The sequence below is a fragment of the Chiloscyllium plagiosum genome, chromosome 32 (genome assembly GCF_004010195.1).
Source record: "Chiloscyllium plagiosum isolate BGI_BamShark_2017 chromosome 32, ASM401019v2, whole genome shotgun sequence".
NCBI lineage: Eukaryota > Metazoa > Chordata > Chondrichthyes > Orectolobiformes > Hemiscylliidae > Chiloscyllium > Chiloscyllium plagiosum.
The window spans coordinates 42,513,940-42,540,223 of NC_057741.1; the positions used below are offsets into that span (position 1 = coordinate 42,513,940).

Sequence of the window (26,284 nt, forward strand, 5' to 3'; positions counted from 1 at the left end):
GTGATAGGTGGAAAGAGGTCAAGGTGAGGGTGATAGGTCGCAGTAGGATGGAGGCGGAGAGGTCAAGAAGAAGACTGCAGGTCAGGAAGGCGGTGCCGGGCTGGAGGGATCCGGCTGAGACAAGGTGGGGGGAGGGGGGATGAAGAAACTGGTGAAGTCCAAGTTCATCCCCTGCGGTTGGAGGGTTCCCAGTCGGAAGATAAGACGCTCCTCCTCCGATTCTGCTGAGGGAATGTGAGTAGCTAGGGACTAAATTAAAAAACAGGTGGTAATCTCTGGATTAAACTGAGCAAATTGGCACAAAGTGAACAAGAATAAACAGTGAAACACATGGCCCAAAGATTGGTGAGGGAGAAACAGACCAGATTCATGGGACACTGGGACCAGTACTGTAATGGGCTCTACCTGAACCATGCTGAAATCAGAATCCTCATGAATTGCATAGCTAGGGCTGTGGATATGGCTTTAAACCAAATAGTGGGTCTTCCATAATTTTCCACATAACTGAAAAAGATAACGGCTAGAGGTTATTAAGTTAAAAATCACACAACACCAGGTTATAGTCCAACAGGTCTAATTAGAAGCACAGTAGCTTTCGGAGCGACGTTCCTTCATCAGGTGGTAGTGGAGGGCTCAATCCTAACACAGAATTTATAGCAAAAATTTACATTGTGATGTAACTGAAATTATACGTTGAAAAATCGATTGTTAAGCCTTTCATCTGTTAGAATACAGTGATAGTTTCACTTCTTTCATGTGGAAATCACAAAACTTTCTTTTAAAAAGTTGCATTCTCGGGTTAGCTGTTAACAATGATGATAGCTAGACAATATGTTGAATGTGTTGGACCCCTGTGTTCTCTGTCTACGCCATGATGTTTAGATTGATTCTAATCTAAAAAGTGAGATAACGGAGGTTTACATAAATTCATGCAGTTTTTGAGCTCAGAGTTCTACATGAATGCATGCAGTTTTTGAGCAAAGTACAATGTAACCCTGCAAGTACAAATTCACCCCACAAAATATATGTGTGCATGTGGGACTTTGTCTGTCTATGTGTGTGTGTGTCTGTCTGGGTTGGGGGTTGTGAGTGTGAGAAAGTGTATGTGTGTGTTGTGAGTGCAGTGTCTTAAGTCTGTGAGGGGGTGCATGTGGGAGTATGTGTGTCTGTAAGGGTGTGTGTGGGTGTCTGTGTGCATGTGCGTCCATGTGTATAGGAGTGCCTATGTGTGTGTGAGACATGAAAGAAGTGAAACTATCACTGTATTCTAAAAGATGAAAGGCTTAACAGACAATCAATTTTTCAATGTATAATTTCAGTTACATCACACTGTAAATTTTTACTATAAATTCCGTGTTAGGATTGAGCCCTCCACTATCACCTGATGAAGGAGCGTCGCTCCGAAAGCTAGTGTGCTTCCAATTAAACCTGTTGGACTATAACCTGAGGTTATTAAAGTTTCCAGAACAAGTAATAGGACAAAGTATGGAAAGGGTCAGGAATGTAACTTCAGGCACAGCACATAAGGGGAGAGTTATGAGAGAGGGGCAGTCAACACAGGATTGAGGGTATTGTATTTAAATACACGCAGAACACAAAACAAGGTAAATGAGCTCATAGCAAATTGAAATTGGCCGGGACAATGTGGGTATCAGAGAGATGTTGCTGCAAGAGAGTCAGGCTGGGAACTTAATATCCAAGGATACACATCCTATTGAAAGGACAGCCGGAAGGGATGGGGTTGCCTTATTAGGAAGAAATGAACTAAATCGATAGCAAGAAGTGCTGTAGAGCTGAAAGGCTTAAGCTGGAGTTGAGACCAGGAACTATAGACCTGTGAGTCTGACTTTGTTTATGGGTAAATTGTTGGAGATACATATAAAAGATAGGATTTATGGACATTTAAAGAAGCAAAAATTGATGAGGAATAGTCAGCATGCTTTTTGTGTGAGGAGAATCATGTCTCTCAAACTTGATTTAGTTTTTTGAGGAAGTTACCAAAAAGACTGATGATGACAGAGCAGTAGACATTGTTTATTTGGATTTTAGTAAAGCCTTTGACAAGGTTCCATTTGGTAGACTAAGTAGTAAAGTTAGGTCACATGGAATTCAAGGTGAGCTTGCCAAATGAGAGGAGTTGAACACATGGCTACAGGGATGGTGCAGGAGGGAGGGTTTCGGATACCTGGATAATTGGACTTATTCTGGGGTAGGTGGGACCTCTACAAACAGGATGGGCTACACCTGAATCAGAGGGGTACCAATATCTTGGGGGGGGGGGGGGGGAATTTGCTAATGCTATTCAGGAGGGTTTAAAATAATTCAGCAGGGGGATAGGAATCTAAATTGTAGTTCCAGTGTCCAGGAGGTTGAGAGAAGTGAGGTCAGAAATAGGGTTTCAAGGTCGCAAGAGTGCACCAGCAAGCAGGAAGCTGGTTTCGAGTGTTTCTACTTCAACGTCAGGTGCATCCAGAATAAGGTGGGTGAACTTGCAGCATGGGTTGGTACCTGGGACTTGAAGTTGTGACCATTTTGGAGACATGGATAGAGCAGGGACAGGAATGGTTGTTGCAAGATCCGGGATTTAAATGTTTCAGTAAGAACAAAGAAGATGGTAAAAGAGGGGAAGGTTTGGCATTATTAGTCAAGGACAGTCTTACGGTAGCAGAAAGGACATTTGAGGACTGGTCTACTGAGGTAGAACGGGCTGAGGTTAGAAACAGGAAAGGAGAGGTCACCCTGTTGGGAGTTTTCTAAAGGCCTCTGAATAGTTACAGAGATGTAGAGGAAAGGATAGCAAAGTTAATTCTGGATAGGAGGGAGAGTAGGGTGGGTGTTACGGGATCTTTAACTTTCCAAATATTGACTGGAAATACTATGGTTCGAGTACTTTAGATGGGTCAGTTTTTGTCCAATGTGTGCAGGGTGGTTTCCTGTCACAGTATGTAGACAAACCAACAGGAGGCAAAACGACATTGAATTTGGTACTGGGTAATGAACCAGACCAGGTGTTAGATTTGGAGGTAGGTGAGCACTTTGGTGATAGTGACCATAATTTGGTTATTATTTGTTAACAGCTAACCTGAGAATGCAACTTTTTAAAAAAAGGTTTTGTGATTGACACATGAAAGAAGTGAAACTACCATGGTATTCTAACAGATGAAAGGCTTAACAGACAATCAATTTTTCAATGTATAATTTCAGTTACATCACACTGTAAATTTTTGCTATAAATTCTGTGTGTTGGGATTGAGCCCTCCACTACCACCTGATGAAGGAGCGACACTTCGAAAGCTAATGTGCTTCCAATTAAACCTGTTTGACTATAACCTGGTGTTGTGTGATTTCTAACTTTATAATTTGGTTATGTTTACTTTAGCGATGGAAAGGGATAGGTTTAGAATGCAGTGAGTTATTGCTGGGGGATAGGCAATTACGATGTGATTAGACAAGATTTAGGATGCATAGGATGGGAAAGGAAACTGCAGGGGATGGGCATAATTGAAAATTGGAGCTTATTCAAGGAAAAGCTACTGCGTGTCCTTGATAAGTATGTACCTGTCAGGCAGGGAGGAAGTGGTCGAGCGAGGGAACCATGGTTTACTAAAGAAATTGAATCTCTTGTCAAGAGGAAGAAGAAGGCTTATGTTAGGATGAGACATGAAGGCTCAGTTAGGGTGCTTGAGAGTTACAAGTTAGCCAGGAAAGAACTAAAGAGAGAGCTAGAAAGAGCCAGGAGACATGAGAAGTCGTTGGCAGGTAGGATCAAGGAAAACCCTAAAGCTTTCTATAGGTATATCAGGAATAAAAGAATGACTAGAGAAAGATTAGGGTCAATCAAGGATAGTAGTGGGAAGTTGTGCGTGGAATCCGAGGAGATAGGAGAAGCGCTACATGAAGATTTTTATTAGTATTCTCACTGGAAAAAGACAATGTTGTCAAGGACACAATTGAGATACAGGCTACTAGACTAGATGGGATTGGCGTTCGCAAGGAGGAGGTGTTAGCAATTCTGAAAAGTGTGAAAATAGATAAGTACCCTGGGCCAGATGGGATTTGTCCTAGGATTCTCTGGGAAGGCAGGAAGGAGATTGCTGAGCCTTTGGCTTTGATCTTTATGTCATCATTGTCTATAGGAATAGTGGAGGATAGCAAATGTCCCCTTGTTCAAGAAGGGGAGTAGAGACAACTCTGGTAATTATAGACCAGTGAGCCTTACTTCGGTTGTGGGTAAAGTGTTAGAAAAGGTTATAAGAAATAGGATTTATAATCAGCTAGAGAGGAATAAGTTGATTAGGGATAGTCAACCTAGTTTTGTAAAGGGTAGGCTATGCCTCACAAACCTTATTGAGTTCTTTGAGATGGTGACCAAACAGGTAGATGAGGGTAAATCAGTTGATGTGGTGTATGTGGATTTCAGTAAGATATTTGATAAGGTCCCCTACAGTAGGCTATTGAACAAAATACAGATGCATGGGATTGAGGGTGATTTAGCAGTTTGGATTTGAGATTGGCTTGCTGAAAGAAGACAGATGGTGGTGGTTGTTGGGAAATGTTCATCCTGGAGTTCAGTTACTAGTTGTGTACTGCAAGGATCTGCTGTTGTCATTTTAACAAATGGCCCGGATGAGGGCATAGAAGGACAGGTTAGTAAATTTGTGGATGACACTAAGGTCGATGGAGTTGTGGATAGTGCTGAAGGATGTTGCAGGTTACAGAGGGACAGAGATAAGCTGCAGAGCTGGGCTGAGAGGTGACAAATGGAGTTTAATGCAGCAATGTGTGAGGTGATTCACTTTGGAAGGAGCAACAGGAATAAAGTGTACTGGGATAATGGTAAGATTCTTGATGGTGTAGACGAGCAGAGAGATCTCCGTGTCCATGTACATAGATCTCTGAGAGTTGCCACCCAGGTTGATAGGGTTGTTAAGAAGGCATACAGTGTGTTACTTTTTATGGTAGAGAGATTGAGTTTCAGAGCCATGGGGTCATACTGCAGCTGTACAAAACTCTGGTGCAGCCACATTTAGAGTATTGTGGACAGTTCTGGTCACCACATTAAAGGAAGGATGTGGAAGCTTTGGGAAAGAGTTCAGAGGAGATTAACCAGGATGTTGCCTGGTGTGGAGGTAAGGTCTTATGAGGAAAGGCTGGGGAACCTAAGGTTGTTTTCATTAGAGAGAAGGTTGCAAGGTGACTTAATTGAGACATACAAGATAATCAGAGGGTTAGTTACGGTGGCCAGTGAGAACCTTTTTCCTCGGATGGTGATGGCGATCACAATGGGACATAGCTTTAAATTGAAGGATGATAGATATAGGACAGATATCAGAGGTAGTTGCTTTACTCAAAGAGTAGTAGGGGCATGGAACGGACTGTCTGCAACAGTAGTAGACTCGCCAAATTTGAGGGCATTTAAATGGTCATTGGATAAACAGATGGATGAAAATGGAATAGTGTAGGTTAAATGGGCTTCAAATTGGTTCCACAGGTCCACACAACATCAAGGGCCTAAGGGTCTGTACTACGCTGTAACGTTCAATGTTCCAATTGAATAGATAGTTGGTTTAACGGCAGGAGACAGAGAGTGATGAAGGGCTCCTGCCCGAAACATCGATTTTCCTGCTCCCTTTGAAGTTTGTCATTCCCAATGAAGGCTTATGCCTGAAACATTGACTCTCCTGCCTCTTGGATGCTGCCTGACCTGCTGTGCTTTTCCAGCACCACCTTTTCAATTTGATATAAATGATTTGGATGAGAATATAGAAAGTATGGTTAGGAAGCTTGTGAATGACCCCAAAATTGATGCATTGTAGACCGTGAAGAAGGTTTTTGTCAAATTACAAAGGGATCTTGATCAAATGAGTCAATGGGCTAAAAAGTGGCAGATGGAGTTCTATCTGGATAAATGTGAAGTACTGCATTTTGGTACAGCAAACAAGGGTAGGGCTTATACCATTAGTGGTGAGGCTTTGGGTAGTGTTGTAGAACAAAAGGACCTAGGACTTCAGGTACATAATTCTTTGAAATTTGTGTCAGATGTAGACAGAGTGGTTAAAAAGGCATTTAGCACGCTTGCCTTCACTGCTCAGTCCTTTGAGAATAGAAGTTGGGAACTCATGTTGTGGTTGTACAGGATATTGATGAGACCTCTTCTGGAATACTGTGTCCAATTCTGGTCGCCCAGTAATAGGAAGGATATTATTAAGCTGGAGAAGGTTCAGAAGAGATGAACCAGGATGTTGCTGGGTATGGAGGTTTGAATTATAAAGAAAGGCTGGATAGGCCAGGACTATTTTCACTGGAGTGTAGGAGGTTGAGAGGCGACCTGATAAGTTTATATAATAATGAGGTATAAATACAGTTCAAGACTAGGGGGCACATTTTTAAGATGAGAGGCGAGAGCTTTACAAAAGACAAGAGGCAACGTTTTACATGGAGGATGGTTTGTGTGTGGAATGAACTTCCTGAGGAGGTGGTGGATACAGTACAATTACAGCGAATAAAAGACTTTTGAATAGGTACATACATAGGAAATGTTTGGAGGGATATGGGCCAGGAGCAGGCAGGTGGGACTAGTTTAGTTTGGGATTATGTTCGGCATTGACTGATTGGACAGAAGGCTCTGTTTCTGTGCTGTATGACTCTGAGAAACTGCAAAGGCAAAAAAAGACCCTGATGAGAGTTATATACAAGACCCTAGCAGTAGTGAAGCTGCGGGAAAGGAAAATAAATCAGGAGCTAGAAAGGGCATGTCAGAAAGGCACTGTTAAAATAATCATGGAAAACTTCAGGATGCAGGTGGACTGGGAAAATCAGGTTGGTAGCGGATCTCAAGAAAAAGAATCCATGGAATATCTATGAGGTGGTGTTTTGGAGCAGCTCATGGTGAAGCCTACAAGGGGGAACAGACAATTCTGGATTTAGTGATATATAATGAAGCAGATTTAATTAGAGAGCTGAAGGTAAAGGAACTCCTAGGTGACAGTGACCATAATATGATAGAGTTCACCGTACAGTTTGAGAGGGAGAGGATTGAATCAGATGTAACGGTATTACAACTGAGTACAGAACAACCTTGATTACCCAAATGAGACGGTAGAGAGTATTTATTGTTTGTTTGGATAACTGATCTAATCGCAAACAAAAGAAGCAAGATAAATGGAACTCAGTGACACACAGCCTCAGCCAGAAGCACCAACTCATGTGTTACACCAGTCAACTTGATCAAATCAAAACAAGGGCATTTATGATGGCAGATAATTTTGAAAATGATTAAAATAGATTGAATTGTTTCATGAATTAAATGGGAGTATTTTAAAGAAAGGTTAAAGTGATTTGGAGCTTCTTAGGTAACTCCAAATATTTGCAAGCGTAGTCCCGTTCCTTTAACAATAAGATGTAGTTTGAGGTACTACAACACGAGTATAAGGTCTCTACGCGTGCGACAATAAACTTTCTGAAAGAGTTTTAATTACATTTTTTATAATAAGTACCGAGATGCTAAATTGAATTTGTTCTGCATCGTTGTAAATGAGCTTCTCATTTTGAACACAAACCATAGTACCTGTGTCTATGCTGGGAATACTGGTCGATGACGACAGAAAATACATGTCCACAGAAACAAAAAGTGAAAATACTTCACAAGCAGAACTAATTCGTAATGTGCAGAGCTACAATCTGTTTGTACAATCCTTTCCTGCTGGAGGGTATTTACACTGTAGAGTTTATTAGCATTTTAACGCATTACAAAATGAAAACCACTCAGTAAAAATGTTAGTGCAAACTGACATTTGGCGCAATGTAAAGTGTATGATTACCTTTGCAATAAGACTTGATACAGTACATTGTTTTCAGATCAAGGACAATTTCTTAGTGGCTGCAGTAGTGGATAATTTGTAAATCAAATACTTCCGTTGTTTAAATGAATACATGTCAACAAATGATCTTACAGTTCCTTACCATTCCTGGTGGATGCAGAAGGAAGGAAGGAAGATACCTTGAGATCTTGTTCGGATAATCCGGAATTCAGATAATTGATGTTTGGATAACCGAGGTTGTTCTGTAAATGCAACTGCAAAGACCTGAGGGAGGAGCTGCCCAGAGTTGATTGGGAGGGGAGCCTAGCAGGGAAGATGGTGGAGCAGCAATGGTAAGAGTTTCTGGTGGTAATTCAGGAGATATAGCAAATATTCATCCCAATGAAGAAGAAACGTACTAAAGGGAGGATGAGGCAACCATGGCTGACAAGGGAAGCCAGGGACAGCTCAAAGTCAAAAGAAGAGGCATACTATGTGGTGAAAATTACTGGGAAGCCTATAAAAACCAGCACAGTATAACTAAAAAAGCAATAAAGTGGGAGATGAAATATGAGAGTGAGCTAATTAGTAATACAAAAATCACAAGTTTCTTTTAGGTATGTAAAAGATAAGGGAGAGGCAAGAATGGGCATGGGACCACTGGAAAACGAGGCTGTAGTAGTAGTAATGGGGAACAAAAAAAGTGGAGGAACTGAATAATTACTTTGCATTTGTTTGCACAGTGGAAGATACCAGCAACGTATCAGAACTTAAGAGAGTCGGGGACAGGTGTGATTACAGTGGCCATCATTACGGAGAAGGTGCTGGGAAGCTGAAAGGTCTAAAGGTGGGTAAGTCACCCAGACCAATGGATCATACCCCAGAATTCCTAAGTAGATAGTTGAGAAGATTATGGATGCATTGGTAGATTCAATTCAGGAATCACTGGAGTCAGGGAGAGTCCTAAAGGACTGGAAAATGGTTAATGTAATACCCCTGTTTAAGGAGATGAGGCAGATGATGAGAAACTATAGGCTGGTTAGCCTGATGTCAGTCCTTGAAAAGATTTCAGAGTCTGTTATTAACATTCAAACTGCGGAGTACTTGGAAGTATAGGGCTGAACCAGTATGGCTTTGTCAAGGGAAGTCAAGAGTGTGGTGCTGGAAAAGCACAGCAGGTCAGGCAGTATCTGAGGAGCAGGAAAATCAATGTTTCGGACAAAAGCCCTTCATCAGGAATTCCTGCCCAAAATGTCGATTTTCCTGCTCCTCGGATGCTGCCTGACTTGCTGTGCTTTTCCAGCACCACACTCTCAACTCTAATCTCCAGCATCTGCAGTACTCGCTTTTGCCTTTGTCAAGGAAAGGTCATGCCTGACAAATCTGCTGAGGTGGTAATGAGCAAGTTAGACAAAGGAGAGCCAGTGGGTGTGATCTGTTTGGATTTCCAGAAGGCCTTTGAACAAGGCGCCACACAGGAGGCTGAAAAATAAGAATTCATGGTGTTCAGGAAAAGGTACTGGCATGGATCGAGGATTGGCTGACTGGCAGAAGGCAGACAGTAGGGGTAAAGGGATCTTGTTCAGGATGGCAGGTGGTGATTACTTGAATTTCACAGGAATCTATGTTGGGACCACAATTATTGTTATACATTAAGAATTGGACGAAGGAGTTAATGGCAATGAGATAAGGATAGGTGGAGGGATAGGTAGTATTGAGGAAGCAGGGATGCTGCAGAAAGTATGATCAAGCAAGGAAAGTGGGCAAAGAAATGGCAGATGAAATACAATGTGGGAAACTGAGAGATTAAGCACTTTGATCAGAAGAGGAACAGACCATTTTCTAAATGGTGAAGTCTTCAGAAATCTGAAGTATTAATATGCAGGTTAAGTTGTCAAAAAAGTTAGGAAGGCAAATGCAATGTCAGTATTCATTTCCAGAGGGCTAGAAGAGCAGGCATGTACTACTGAGGCTGTATAAGGCTCTTGTGAGACCACATTTGGAACATGGTGAGCAGTTTTGAGTCCTGTTCTGAGGAAGGATATGTTGGCCTTGGACAGAGTCCAAAGGATGTTCACAAGAATGATCCCGGGAAGGAAGGGCCTGTCACATGAGGATTGGTCGAGGACTCGGGGTCTACACTTGGAAGTATGAAGTGGGAATCTCATTGAAATTTACAGAATACTGAGCAGCCTTGATAGAATGGACGTGGAGAACATGTTTCCACTAATAAAAGAGACTAGGACCGGAGGGCACAGCCTCACAGTGAAGAGATGACCCTTTAAAACTGAAATGAGGAGGAATTTCTTCAGCCATAAGTTGAGTCTGTGGAACTCACTGCACAGAAGACCATGGAGGCTGAGTCATTGAATGTATTTGAGTCAGAGATAGATAGGTTCTTGATTAGTAAAGGGATCAAAGGTTATAGGGAGAAGACAGGGGATGGGGGTTGAGAAACATATCAGCCATGATCGATATGCAGAGCAGTCTCGATGGATTGAATAACACAATTCTTATGGTTCTTAAAAAAAAAATCACAATTCTCTGCCTTGTCAAGTTTTCACAACTCTGAATGCCTTTGCTTTTGATTTGATATGTTTGTTGACTATGAGTGGTTCATCCTTCTCATTGTGTCCTTCTTGATCAGAATAAATTTTTGCTAGGCATTATGAAATATCTTTATCCTGTTTACATTCTTCACTGCTCACATTTAATCTTTTGTTAATCTAAAGCCCACTTTAGACAAACTTTTCTTCATTTCTCTGTAATCATTCTTCTTTGAGCATACTGGATTGAGACATGGGTTGCGATCCCTCAATCTGCATTTGAAATGAGGAAGGATTAAAGTTGGACGATGTCAGTTGATGAAATTGCAAATAATGATTTTTGACATTCTCAACTAACCCTTGAAGACATGAGCAAGTCAGCCATTGTCAACTTTTAATAGTGGGGGAACCTTGTGAATTTAAATAACAAACAGTTTCTTGAAAGGGATGAAAGCAAAATGCTGTACATATTGGAAATCTAAAATAAAAACAGAGTGCTAGAAAAACCCAGCAGGTCTGGCAGCATCTGTGGAGAAAGAAATAGTTAACTTTTCAAGTCTAATAAGACTTTGTTCTGTTTGCGTAAAAGGAACTTCTGCAGGAAATGTGAAGATAAACAGACACTACCCTTCATCTAAAAAACCCTAATGAAAAAGATAACCATAATTAAGCAGTCCATCAGGATCAAGAAAGGTTTGCTTTCACTCTGGTTCAATGATTTCTCAAATGGCTGTTAAGCAAGAGAGTCAGACAGTGAAGGTTCAGGTAGATGGGTTAATTGGAGGTTTCTGTGCTCCCCGACACTCAATGTCACCTCGACAGATAGAATTCCCGAGTGTGTAAGCAGGCTATTAGGCCCACTGAGTCCACACACCCTTTGAGGAGCATCCCACCCAGACCCAACTGCTACTCTATCCATGTAACCCTGCACTTCCCATGGCTAATCCACCTAACCCACGCATCCCTTGATACTCTGGGAAATTTAGCACAGTCAGTCGACCTAACCTGGACATCTTTGGACTGAGAGGGAAACCCGGGGCATGCAGAGGAAACCCACGCAGTCACCTGAGGCTGGAATCAAACCTAGGTCCCTGACGCTGTGAGGTAGCAGCATTAACCACTGAGCCACCATGCTGCCCTTCTCAATGAAGGCTGATGAGTGTGGTGCCTTCCCAAATCAGTATGTGTCTGTCACAAACCAGAGACTTCCAATAGTTGGCAGGTATCTTTGGAGTATTTCCACCATGCTCCTGAACACTGTAGAATAATTGCTTTGAGTCAAGCAAATTAACACATCCTGTCCAATGGAACTGGTTTTGACTGATCCACATCTCGATCCAGGACATGTTGCATTGGGAAAAGATGTTGCTGCTGGACTCTATTTGCCACCAAATTTGTAGGATCTTAAGAGAGGTAGCTCTCCAGTGTGTTGAGGCATCTGCTCTAAGTTTATCCAATTCTGTGAGCATTAGGTACACAAGGGTCGTTGCTGTCTAATGAATTCTGATCTTACTCGTGTTTGAGATACAGACATTAATACTTTTTCTTAGATTACCTCCTGAATCAGCAGCCTTCATGCCAGCAGCAGGAGTAATAGAGATGTACAGCACGGAAACAATTCATCCACGTTGACCAGATACCCTAACCTAATCTAGTCCCATTTACCAAAACTTTGCCCTTATCCCTCTAAACCCTTCCTATTCATATACCCATCCAGATGTCTTTTAAATGTTGTGATTGTACCAGCCTCCATCACTTCCTCTAGCAGTTCATTCCATATACACACCACATATTCTTTGTGCTTGAATAAGTTGCCCCTTAGGTCCCTTTTAAATTTTTTCCTTCTCACCCTAAACCTATGCCCTCTAGTTCTTGACTCCACCACTCCAAGGCGTAGAGAGTACAAACCGGGGGCAGCTAGGAAGGTAAGTTTGAATATTTAGCTCATGAATTGACAGAGCAAAGGCTAAACAGGAGCAGAATTAGACATAGGGACTGCTGGGTAAGTGAACTAATACATTCAGACAATGGCTAAACCCAAAACACTATATGTGTCATGTCTCCCACCCGTCATCCTTCTCTAACCAAAAAAAATGTGGAGGGTTGGTAAGGTAAAGGTTTTTTAAATGTCTTTTGGCCATTTAGATCAGAGGGGATGGAAACTAGGGCAGTTGCTTGCTCCTCTTGCAGGATGTGAGAAGTAAGCATCATCACTTGAGTCCCTGCTGACTTCACCTGTGAGAAGTGCACCCAACTCCAGTTCCTCACAAACCGCATTACGGAACTGGAGCTGAATGAACTTCAGATCATTTGGGAGGCTGATGGGGTGATAGAGAGGAGTTATCAGGAGGTAGTCACACCTAAATTACAGGATAAAGGTAGCTGAGTGATCGTCAGAAGTGGGAAAGGGAATAGGCAGACAGTGCAGGGATCCCCAGTAGCCGTACCCCTCAAAAATATGTATACCGCTTTGGACACTGTCGCAGGGGACGACCTACCAGGAGAAAGCCTCAGCGGCCATGTCTCTGGCACTGAGCCTGGCTCTGTGGCTCAGAAGGTAAGTGGGAAGAATAGGAGAATGATACTGGTAGGAGATTCAGTGGTGAGAGGAACACACAGGAGATTTTGTGATCGCAAACGAGACTCCTGGTTGGTATGTTGTCCACTGGGTCCCACAGTCAGGGATGTCTCAGATAGAGTCCACAGGATTCTTAAGGGGGAGAGAGAGCAACTAGAAGTTGTGATACACATCGGTACCAAAGACATAGCTAGGAAAAGGGATGAGGATCTAAAAAGTAAATATAGAGAGTTAGGTTGGAAGCTAAAAAGCAGAATGAGCACAGTAGTAATCTCATGATTACTATCCCGTGGCACTGGTAGCAAAGCTAGGAACAGAGAACGGGTGCAGCTGAACATATGGCAGCAGAGCTGGTGTAGGAGGGAGGGCTTCAGATAGGTGGATCATTGGAATATTTTCTGGGGAAGGTGGGACCTGTACAAGGAGGACAGGTTGCACCTGAACAGGAGGGGCACCAATACCCTGGGGAGGAAGTTTCCTAGAGCTCTTCGGGAGAGTTTGGCAGGGGGTGGGAACCAGAACAATGGATGAGAGGATGGGGGAAGCTGGTGAACAGCCAGATACAATGTACAGAGAGTCTGTGAGGAAGGACAGACAGTTGATAGGGAAAAGTTGAAGTCAGTATGATGGGTTTAAATGTGTCTATTTTAACACAAGGGTGATGAACTTAGCTCCAAGTACTGATCCATGATCTACGGTGCTGTGGCCATTACGGAGACTTGGATACGGTTGTTGGATGTTCTGGGGTTTAGATGTTTCAAAAGAAATAGGGAGGTAAAAGTGGTGGGGGAGTGGCATTGCTAATCAGGGATAGTGTCATAGCTGAGAAAGGGAGGTCATCGATGATGGTTGGTCCACCGAGTCAGTATGGATGGAAGTCAGAAACAGGAAAGGAGCAGTCACTTTCTTGGGAGTTTTCTGTAGACTCCCCATGCCCAATAGCAACAGAGACATGGAGAAGCAGATTGGGAGGCAGATTTTGGAAAGGTGCAGGAATAACGATTGTTTTCATGGGTGACTTCAACTTCCCTAATATTGATTGGAACCTCCTTTAGTGCAAATAGTTTGGATGGAGCAGATTTTGTCAGGTGTGCCAAGAAGGATTACTGATGCAAATATGTTGATAGACTGACTAGAGCGGAAGCCATATTGGATTTGGTGCTCGGCAATGAACCAAGTCAGATGTCAGATCTCTCGGAAGAGCATTTCAATGATAATGAGCGCAACTCCCTGACCTTTACTATAGTCGTAAAGAGGGATAGGAACAGACGGTGTGGGAAAGTATTTAATTGAGCTAGGGTGAATTACAATGCTATTAGGCAGGAACTGTGCAGCATAAATTGGGAGTAGATATTCTCAGGGAAATGCACAACAGAAATGTGGAGGTTGTTTATGGAGCACTTGCTGAGTGTGTTGGATAGATTTGTCCCAGAGGCAAGGAAGGGATGATAAGGGACGGGGAACATCTAGTCAAGTAGAAGGAGGAAGTAAGGCTGAGGAAGCAAGGATCATACAGGCTCTAGAGGGTTACAAGGTAGGCAGGAAGGAACTGAAGAATGGACTTAGGAGAGCTAGAAGTGGTCATGGAAAAGTCTTGGCTGGTAGGATTAAGGAAAACCCCAAGATGAGTGAGGGTAGGGCCAATCAGGGATAGCAAAGGGAACTTGCGCCTGGAATCAGAGGCGGTAAGAGAGGTCCTTAATGAATATTTTGCTTCAGTATTCACTCATCAGAGGAACCTTGTCATTTGTGAGGACAGCGTGCAACAGGCAGATATGCTCAAACAGGTTGATGTTAAGTTTGGGGATGTGCTGGAAATTCTGAAAAACATGAGGAAAGAAAAGTCCCCTGGGCCAGATGGGATATACCCAAGATTTTTACAGGAAGCAAGGGAAGAGATTGCTGTGTGCCTTTAGTGATAATCTTTGCGTACTCGCTGTCTACTGTAGTACTAGATGATTGGAGGGTGGCAAATGTTATTCTCTTGTTCAACGAAGAGAATAGGGATAACCCTGGGAATTACAGACCAATTAGTCTTACATCAATGGTAAGCAAATTATAGGAGATGTGTTTTTTATGATTATTTGGAAAAGCACAGTTTGATTAGAGAGAGCATGGCTTTGTGAGGGACAGGTCATGCCTCACAAGCCTTATTGATTTCTTTGAGGATGAAGATATGACAGAGCACCTTGACGAAGGTAAAGTAGTGGATGTGGTATATATGGATTTTAGCAAGATGTTTGATAAGGTTCCTCACAGCAGGCTCATTCATTAAGTAAGGAGGCATGGGATATAGGGAAATTTGGCTGTCTGGATACAGAATTGGCTTGCCCATAGAAGACAGAGGGTGGTACTACATGAAAAGTATTCAGTCTGGAGCACGGTAACCAGTGGTATTCTGCAGGGATCTGCTGGGACCTCTGCTCTTCGTGATTTTTATAAATGACTTGTATGAAGAAGTGGAAGGGTGGGTTAGTACATTTGCTGATGACACAAAGGATGGTATGGAGGGCTGTTGTAGATTGCAACAGGACATTGACAGGATTCAGAGCTGAGCTGAAAAGTAGCAGATGGAGTTCAATCTGGAAAAATGGTAAGTGATTCATGTTGGAAGGTTGAATTTTAATGCAGAATATCATGTCTATTAAAATGCTAGTTTTCCTGTTCCCATATCATCTTTTCACAATGATTAGCGAAATTATTTTATTCAAAATAAAGGTTTCCAGTACAGTGACTTCTCCCCCAACACAATCCACTTCCACGTGGATCCCCTTTAATACTTAGGATGATGATACTTAATGATATCCTGAAACCATCTTAAGTAAGTTTTATTACAATGGTGCAGTCGGGGTATTTCAACAATTCAAATTTCATCCTGACAATTTTTCAGCTCATTCCTACACGCGAACATTTTTCTTGATACTTAGTTCAAATATCTGGATAATTTTTAAAAAAATCAATATAAAAAATGACCAATTTATCACTGCCCTGGAATCATAGATGGAATTTAATGCAAGTAAATGTGAGGATTTGCATTTTGGTATGACAAACCAGGAAAGGATTTAGAGTTATTAGTAGAGCCTTGAGGAATGTTGTTGATCAGAGAGACCGAGGGTTGCAGGTACAAAGTTCCTTTAAAGTGGTGTCACAGATAGAGTGATGAATATGTATGGCACTGTTGCCTTCATCATTCACAGCACAATGAATACAAAGAGTTGGGACATCATGTTACAGCCGTACCAGATACTGGTAAAGTCAGATTTGGAATACTGCATACAATTCTGGTCAGCCTGCTATAAGATGGAAATTATTAAATGAGCAACACTGCAAAACAGATTTACAAGGATGTTACCGATACCAGAAGGTTTGCATTATATGGATAGGCTGAGACTTTTTTTTCCTGGAGTGTAGGAGGCTGAGAGGTGACCTTATAGAGGTTTATAAAATCATGAGGGCCATAGATAAGGTGAATAGCCAAGGTCTTTTCCACGTGGTAGGGAAGTCCAAAACTAGAGGGTATAGATTTAAAAAAGGTCCTGAAGGACAACATTTTCATACATAGAATGAGCTGCCAAAGGAATTGGTAGCGACTGGTACAATTCCAAATTAAAAAGACGTTTGGTAACATCTCTAAACAGGGTGACTAGAAAAAAAAAAGAGGTTAAATAACAAAAACAATGTAGACTCAAGGGCTCTTGATGCGCAATGGTAGAGTTCCTGAAGTGAAGACATAGGTCTGCAGAAAGAAAAAGATAGCGTCTGTACCTCTAGACCGTGAGGCCCACATTCATGTTTTACCTGTTCCAGTAGTGTGTAATATCATCTCTGGACAGATTGATTAGAAAACTAGACTCAAAACATGTGATGCTAGAAAAGCACAGCCAGTCAGGCAGCATCCAAGCAGCAGGAGAATCGACGTTTCAAGCATCAGCTCTTCAACATTCCTGACGAAGAGCTTACGCTCAAAACGTCGACTCTCCTGCTCCTCGGGTGCTGCCTTACCAGCTGTGCTTTTCCAGCACCACACTTTTTGACTCCAACCTCCAGCATCTGCAGACCTCACGTTCTCCTCCTGATTAGAAAACTAGGTTAAGTTAAATAAAAGATCCAAGGGCTCTTGGCAGAGTTTCTGAACAAAAAAACATTTAGATAGGTCCACAGATAGAAAAGGTTTAGAGGGATATGGGCAAAACAAAGGCAAAGGGGACTAGTTCAGGTTACGAAATCTGGTCAGACATGAACAAGTTGAGCCGTCTCAGACTACATATTCTAAGCAGGGATTAACAATTATTCTACAAATATTCGCTGACTTCACACTCGGCAGTGTCAAAACAGTAAAATTGTACATGGCCCAAATGATATAATCAGAAAACACCTATTGGGGTTTTCTATACACTATAATTACATTACCAATACATATGAGAATTACAATTCAATGTTACAAGTTCAAAAGTAACAGCACTAGTACATGTTAAGTGCTTTACATTCACTACAGTAGACTAATTAATATTGATATATATTGGAATTAAAATTTAGTGTTACAAATAAGGAAAATTTAAATGAATTTGGATCATGCTAATTGCTTTATTAAAAGTTGACTAGCACTCAACCATATGAATTTGATATCAGTGTATGTTAGTTGCATGCATCCTCTAGCTGTTTCAATGCAATGTCTGGTTAAGCTAAATTTTCACATCAAACACAACGTTCATTTGCATCTGAATTTAAATAATTTAATTCCACTGTTAAACGCAATATGTATAGAAAAATTAACAAATATTTTTGCTAACATTGCATTTGAACAAAAACAACAGGTGAATATAATACAAGCTGAAATGTAAATGTTTATGAATGGACCAGCAGTGCTTTTAAACTCATTTGATTTTTTACTAACTGAACTGTATTTTTTCAAAATTTTACAAATGCAAACAGACAAACTTACCATACAATGCACTGGTATAATTTCACATTAATAGCAGAGGAAAAGATCATTCTTTATAGCAAACTTCAGAAAAGAAATAGTATGAACTTCTGTACCTGTTGCTGACAAGTAATGGTTTATTGTATTGCACTGAAAACTGTATTAAATTTGAATTTTGAACCCTGACATCAAATACCTTAAACATCAACTACTAATTATTGAAACAATTTGCTTGACGTTCAACACTTCTTTCAAGTATTTCAGGTCACTCAGAACTTTGGCTGGTATAGGTAAACTTGTCCACTAAGGCACCCAGAGGCAAGCTGACAATGAGTTGGTGAAAATTTTGTTGTAAGCACAACATCACTATGAGAATAAATAGTTCTAACTTCCTGCAGTGCAGTGGGTTCTCTGGGTAAGCAATCACAGAGTTCATTGCACTGGCTATCAAAACCCAACAAGCGGATTCCATAACCAAAAGGAGAGCAAATCAGTCGACCATCTGGACTGAAGCAAAGTTCTTTGATGTAACCACGACCCACATTAGCTTCTTCAATATAGTGCGTAAGGCAGAGGGAGCAACGAGGAGCAGATGCACGAACTGGAGGCCCGTCCTGAAACTCATAGATGCAAGTCCACTAATAAAAAGAAAAATATAAAAGATTGATGACCTCTTCCGTTACCTCTCACAAGCTCCTTGTTTTCTATTCACTCTTGGTATGTGGACATCACTGGCTGGCCAGCATTTATTGCTCACCCCTCGTTGTCTTTCAGAAGATGGTAGTGAGCTGGCTTCTTTAACCGCTGCAGTCCACATGCTGTAGATTGACCCACAATGCCCTCATAGGAGGGAATTTCAGGATTTTCACCTGAGAACCTTGAAGGAACAGTGATCTATTTCCAAGTCAGGATGGTGAGTGGCTTGGAAGGTAACCTGGAGATGATGGTATTCCCATGTATCTGCTGCCCTTGTCCTTCTAGATGGAACTAGTCACAGGCTTTGACAGTGCTGTCAAAGGGTCACTCATGAATTTCTGCAGTGCATCTTGTAAATTGTACACACTGCTGCTGCTGAGCGTCAGTGTGAAGGGTGAGGATGCTTGTCAATGTGCTGCCAATCAAGTGAGCTGCTTTGTCATGTATGGTGTCAAACGTATTGAGTATTGTGGAATTGCACCCATCCAGGCAAGTGGGGAGTTTTACCTAGTTTTCCACCACACCCCTGACTTGCACCTTGTAGATGGTGAACAGGCTTTGGGGAGTCAGGTGGTGAGTTATTTGCCACAAAATTCCTAGCCTCCAACCTGCTCTTGTAGCCACTGTTATGAGTCAAGTCTAGTTAAGTTACTTGTTGATGGTAACCCCAAGGATATTCATCCTGGGTGATTCAGTAATGCTAACACTATTAAATGTCAAGGGGTTGTGATTAAATTGTATCTTATTGGAGTTGGTCATTGCCTGGCATTTTTGTGGCACAAATCTAACTTGCCATTTGTCAGCTCAAGCCTATATTGTCCAGATCTTCTTTAATTTGCACTGTTTCAGTATCAGAGAACTTGAAAATGGTGCTAACATCCCCATTTTCTCCTTATGATGGAGGGAACGTCATTGATAAAGCAACTAAAAATGGTTAGGTCTAGGACACTACCCTAGGAAACCCCTGCAGAGATGTCGTGGGCTGAGATGACTAACCTCTGACAACTAGGCAAAAGTGAGGACTGCAGATGTCCGAAATCAGAGTCTAGATTAGAGTGGTGCTGGAAAAGCACAGCTGGTCAGGCAGCATCTGAGGAGCAGGAAAATCGACATTTCGGGCAAAAGCCCTTCATTAGTCGATTTCCTGATCCTTGGATGCTGCCTGACTGGCCGTGCTTTTCCAGCACCACTCTAATCTAACCTCTGACAACCACAACTATGTGACAGGTATGACTGCAATCAGTGGAGAGTTTGCCTCCTGATACTCACTGATTCCAGTTTTGCTTGGGCTCCTTGATGCCACACTCAGTCAAATGCACCCTTGATGTCAAGGGCTGCCACTCTCACCTGACCTCTGGAATTCAGTATTTTTTTGTGTACTTTTGAACCAAGGCTCTAATGAGGTCAGAGCTGAGTGACTCGACAGAACCCAAACTGGACATCATTGTGCAGATTATTGCTCAACAGATGCTGCTTGATAGCACTGTTGATAACACCTTCTATCACTTTACTGAGAATGGAAAGCAGACTGATGGTGCAGTAAGTGGCCAGATTGGATGTGTTCTGCTTTTATGTACTGGACATACTCGAGTAATTTCCACATTGTCAGGTGGATGCCAATGTTGTGTATCACTTACTGGTTATACTGTTAATATGCAAGTCGTCCTGTTAGTAGCTTCATCAGATTGACACATCATTTTCAGGTATGCCTGGTGTCGCTCCTGGTAAGCCCTCATGCACTCTTCATTAAACCAGAGTTGATCCCCTTCAATTGATGGTAATGGTTGAGTGAGGGATATGCCTGGCACTAAATTGCAGATTGTGCTAGAGGACAATTGTGCTGCTCTTGATAACTCAGTGTCTCATGGATGCCCAGTCTTGAGTTGCTAAATCTGTTTCAAGTCAGTTGCATTTAGCACGTTGATAGTGCCACACAACATAATGGAGGGTATAATCAACTAGGAGAAAGTGAGGTCTGCAGATGCTGGGGATCAGAGTCAAGAGTGTGTTGCTGGAAAAGCTCCTGGCCGAAACGTCGATTCTCCTGCTCCTCGGATGCTGTCTGACCGGCTGCGCTTTTCCAGTAACACACTCTTGACAATGGAGGGTATGCTCATTGTAAAGGCAGGACTTTATCTCTACAAAAAACTGTGCAGTGGTCACTTTTACCAATATTGTCATGGCCAAATGCATCTGCAGCTGGCAGATTGTTCAAGGATTAGATCAAGTATGTTTTTCCTTTTTGTTGGTTCCCTCACCACCTGCCATAGACTCAGTCTAGCAGCTATGTCCTTTAGGACCCAGCCAGCTCAATCAGTACTGTTTATGCCAATCCACTCTTGGTGGTGGATATTGAAATCCCCCACCCAAAATGTGTCCCTGCCACCCTCAGTGCTTCTTCCAAGTGCTGTTCAACATGGATTCATACCAATTCATAAGCCGAGGGAGGACAGTCCATGGTAATCCTTACCATGTAAGTCTTACTTCAATGATAGGAAAACTACTGAGAAGATTCTTAGGAACAGGATTTACTCGCATTTGGAGAAAAACAGACTTATTAGGGATAGTCAGCATGGCTTTGTGCGGGGAAGGTCTTGTCTCACAAACTTGTTTGAGTCTTTGAGGAAATGACGAAGATGACTGATGAGGATAGGACAGTAGATGTATTCTACATGGACTTTACAAAAGCATTTTCAAAGGTGCCCCATGGTCATCTGGTCCAGAAATTTAAGTAATATGTGTGAATTGCTAAGTTGGAAACATAATGGCCTTCTATGACCAAGCTAGAGGATAGTTGCAGACGGGTATTTTTCTAACTGGAGGTCTGTGGCCAGTAGTCTATGGAGAGAGAAAACAAGCTTAAACCCAATGACTCTTCTTTGGAAATGAACTTCTTCCTTGAATGTTATAGCTCAATGACTCACTGGATAGACTTGCTGAGCAATCAGACAAAACACACAAATTCTGTCTTGTAGTTAGGACACACAAAAGTGCTCAGCCAGCATTTGACTTTGCGGCAACACAGGCACTGTGGGCTGAAGGGCCTGTTGCTGTATTGTTCTATGTTTGCACTCCCCACTAAAACAAATCAGCTCAAATTTGAAATAATATCAAAACCACTCACCTCTTGGTCATCAGTGATGCTAGTGCATCTAATTAATGTAGCCCAGCCTTTGGGATGAAGTTGTAATGATGTGATACAATTCCCTCGATCTCTTTCTGCAGGAATTTCTGGTGTTAAAACTTCAAGGCTATTTCTTGGAAATTCAGCTGCAATACAAATTTAATCATTTTGAAGCTCTGGGATGCAATGTCTAGACAAGCTGTACATTTGTCATATGATTTATTAGATAGACTTGAATAAATTTACAGCATTAGAAAATTGTAGATTATTGCTCAAGAGATATGTTACTAAACTTTTTGTCTTGTACTCATTAGGACAAAAAGAAAAATTTCAAACAATCTACAGGATTTACTACGGAGGAAAATGATTGAGAACTGATTGGCCAAAGTATGGTCACAGAGAAAGCAAAAATCAAAAAAGCACAAGGCCAGCACATGGGTAATACTTTTGCTCTGAAAGACTAGGTCCCCGAGTAAATGCCAACCTAATGCCAGGCACAGAGGCTGCATGTGCTGATTGGCCAATTGTTAAACCACTCAAGGAATGTGATAAACAGCATAGTCCAGACAGTCCTAAATTAGCCTGTGCTTGTAAAGCCTAAAACAAAACGTCCACTTTTAGATGTAATTCTGAGATTGGTCAATATTTGCTGAGCAATCCTCACAGCTAACAGCTACATTAATACCAAATTTAAGATATTGAGTTTTGCTCTCAAAAGGCACCTTGTGTTGCAGTTTTTCATCTTACAGTCATCAGGATAATTCGCAAGGGGAAAACCAACATTATAATCCCATGAGAGGAGAGCGCTGACTGGATTCTGATTGGGAGAAGCACTGCCATGGAGAACATACCCATTAATAATGATTGAATTCCCGTTCTTCAATGGCCCATTTTAATAAACTAGTGTATTTTTGTTGATAAACTATTGAGAAATTGACCAGGAGGTTCTCTAACACAGTCTTGTACAAACCTATCTTCATTAGTCAGCATACACACTGAGATTCCTATATTTCCAAGTACTGTAAGTTTGGCCTTTTTAACAATCTTATAATTAGGGTGCAAACCATTTGTATCACCATGCAAACTTGATGCTGAAATAGAGTGCATCAAAAGTATCCTGCAGGAAAAGTGGTTATCTTGATCAGATAATTGCTTGCTACATATCATGCAAAATTACGAAAGATCTGAAGATATTCTTGGACTTGAAAAATGTGCAGTCCACATCCAATTACTCAGTAAGGGTAACATATTGACAAAGTTAGAGTTAACAGGTAAAGCTAGTTGTTACACGTTGCTACTAAGCAGTAAAAGAACAAAAGAGATGTACAGCACAGGAATAGGCCCTTCAGCTTGCCAAACCTGTGCCAATCATTATGCCCTAACTAAACTAAAAAAAAACGTTCTGCCCTTATTCGGTCCATTACCCTCTATTCCCTTCCCTTCATGCAACCATCCAGATGCCTCTTAAATATCACCATCATAGCTGCTTCCACTACCTCTTCTGGCAGTGTGTTCCAGGTTCCTACCACTCTGCATGAAAAAAACTTACCTTGCACATCTCCCTTAAACTTTCTCCTCTCACCTTGAACCTGTGGCCCCTTGAAACGTAACCCTGGGAAAAAGCGTCTCACCAGCCGCTCTATGTATGCCTCCCTTAACTTTGTAGATCTCTGTCAGGTCTCCTTTCTGCCGTTGTCATTCCAGGCTCATTCGAGAGAACGAGATCTTTCTGGACAAGACCTTCAGCGAGGTTATTACACCAATCGTACCAGAAGAGAGCAGACGATGAGGAAGGCAGAGAGGAGACAGGTGCAAGAGACCCCGGGAGAAGTACCTGTCAGAAACAAGTTGAATCTTTTGGAAACAGTAGAGACAGATGATACTGCCAGTCTGCGAGGCGGCCAGGTCTGTCAATCAAAAGTTGGCGTGGAAACAGAGCGGAAGAGTCGGACATCGCACAGAGCCCTGGTAATAGGGGACTCCATAGTGAGAGGAACTGACCAGGGTTTTTGTGGCAGCAGACGGGACTTAAGGATGGTGTGTTGCCTTCCTGGTGCCAGGGTTAAATAAGACATAGGAGCAAAAGTAAGGCCATTCAGCCCATCGAGTCCACTCTGCCATTCAATCATGGCTGATGGGCATTTCAACTCCACCTACCCGCATTCTCCCCGTAGCCCTTAATTAAAGACATCCCAGACAGAATGCAGGAAATCGAGGAGAAAGTGAGGACTGCAGATGCTGGAGATCAGAGCTGAAAATGTGTAGCGGAGGAAAAGGTGGGGGGTAGTGCCAGTGTAGCTGCAGAAGATGGACTGTTCCACATATCCTACGAAGAGGTAGGCATAGCTGGGGCCCATGCGGGTGCCCATGGAGCAGAGGAAAAGGTGGGGGGTGGTGCCAGTGTAGCTGCGAAGATGGACTGTGCAGGAAATCCTCAAGGACGAAGGTGAAGAGCCAGAGGAGGTGCTACATGTCGGCATAAATGATATCGGGAAGAAGAGGAAGAACATACTACGGTGGGACTTCGGAGAACTAGGAAGAAGGCTGAAAAGCAGGATGTCCAAGGTGGTTATCTCCGGTTTGCTTCCAGTTTGCTTCCAGTTCCTCGGGCTGGTGAGGCCAGAAACAGGGAGATAATGGACTTGAACGTGTGGCTGGGGAACTGGTGCAGGAAGCAAGGATTTAAATTCTTGGATCACTAGGGTATGTTTTGTGGTAAGCATAAATTATACAAGAGAGACGGTTTGCACCTTAATAGGTTAGGGACCAGCATTCTGGGGATAACTGAGACGTGGCTTCAAGTGGACAGGGCCTGGGAAATGAATATTCAAAGCTACACCTGCTATCGTAACAACAGACTGACGGGCAGAGGATGTGGGGAGGCCATGTTGGTAAGGGATGATATTCAGTCCCTTGCGTGGGGGGGGGGACCTAGAATCAGGGGATGTACAGTCAGTGTGGATAGAGCTGAGAAATACTAAGGGTAAAAAGACGCTTTTGGGAGTTATCTACAGGCCCCCAAACAGTAGTCTGGATGTCGGATGTAAGTTAAATCAGGAGCTGAAATTGGCCTGTTGCAAAGATGTTACAACAGTTGTTATGGGGGACTTCAACATGCAGGTAGACTGGGAGAATCAGGATGGTATTGCACCTCAAGAAAAAGAGACTTTGTGCAGTGCCTCAGAGATGGATTCTTAGAACAGCTGGTGCTGGAGCCGACCAGGGAGAAGGCAATTCTGGATCTGGTATTGTGCAACGAACCAGAATTGATCAGGGACCTCGAAGTGAAGGAGCCATTGGGAAGTAGTGACCATAATAGAATAAGCTTCAATCTGCAATTTGAGAGGGAGAGGGTACAATTGGAAGTGACAATTTTTCAGTTGAATAAAGGGAACTATGGAGCTATGAGGGAGGAACTGGCCAAAGTTCAATGGTGCAATACCTTAGAAGGGACGACAGTGGAGGAACAATGGCGGATATTTCGGTGTATAATGCAGAAGTTGCAGGATTAGTTCATTCCAAAAAGGAAGAAAGATCCTAGGAGGAGGTATGGGTGGCGCGGCTGACGAGGGAAGTTAAGAAACATATAAAGTTAAAAGAGAAAAAGTATAACATAGCAAAGATAAGTGGGAAAATGGAGGACTGGGAAGCTTTTAAAGAACAGAGGATTATTAAGAAGGAAATACGCAGAGAACAAAAATGAGGTATGAAGGTAAACTGGCCAATAACAAAGGAGGATAGTAAAAGTTTTTTTTAGGTATGTGAAAGACAAAAAAATGGTTAAGACTAAAATTGGGCCCTTGAAGACAGAAACAGGGGAATATATTACGGGGAACAAAGAAATGGCAGAAGAATTGAATTGGTACTTCAGATCTGTGTTCACTGGGGAAGACACAAGCAGTCTCCCTGAGGTAACAGTGGCTGAAGAACCTGAACTTAAGGGAATTTATATTTACCAGGAATTGGTGTTGGAGAGACTGTTAGGTCTAAAGGTTGATAAGTCCCCGGGGCCTTATCAACCCAGGGTACTGAAGGAGGTGACTCGAGAAATCGTGGATGCATTGGTGATTATTTTCTAGAGTTCGATAGATTCGGGATCAGTTCCTGCGGATTGGAGGGTGGCTAATGTTATACCACTTTTTAAGAAAGGTGGGAGAGAGAAAGCAGGAAATTATAGACTCGTTAATCTGACCTCAGTGGTGGGAAAGATGCTGGAGTCTATTATAAAGAATGAAATTACAATACATCTGGATAGTGGTAACAGGATAGGTCAGAGTCAGCATGGATTTATAAAGAGGAAATCATGCTTGACTAATCTTCTGGAATTTTTTGAGGATGTAACTCTGAAGATGGACGAGGGAGATCCAGTAGATAAAGTCCCACATAGGAGGTTAGTGAGCAAAATTAGGGTGCATGGTACTGGGGGCAAAGTACTAACTTGGATTGAAAGCTGGCTGGCTGATAGGAAACAAAAAGAGTAGTGATAATCGGCTCCATTTCGGAATGGCAGGCAGTGACCAGTGGGGTACCGCAGGGATCAGTACTGGGACCGCAGCTTTTTGCAATATATGTTAATGATATAGAAGATGGTATTAGTAATAACATTAGCAAATTTGCTGA

General features: G+C 42.2%; 1 protein-coding gene across 1 annotated transcript in view; it reads right to left on the bottom strand.

The window, feature by feature from the left end:
* Positions 1-16,920: 16,920 nt before the first annotated feature.
* The window catches only part of wdr32 (WD repeat domain 32), a 105,055-nt gene continuing 95,691 nt past the window's right edge, over positions 16,921-26,284 (bottom strand). Inside the window, exons 6-7 of the mRNA XM_043674550.1 lie at positions 21,665-21,810; positions 16,921-18,482 (exon numbers count right to left, since the gene is read on the bottom strand). Coding sequence (XP_043530485.1) covers positions 18,114-18,482; positions 21,665-21,810 — 515 coding nt within the window. The 3' untranslated portion in view covers positions 16,921-18,113. The remainder of the gene's footprint in view (positions 18,483-21,664; positions 21,811-26,284) is intronic.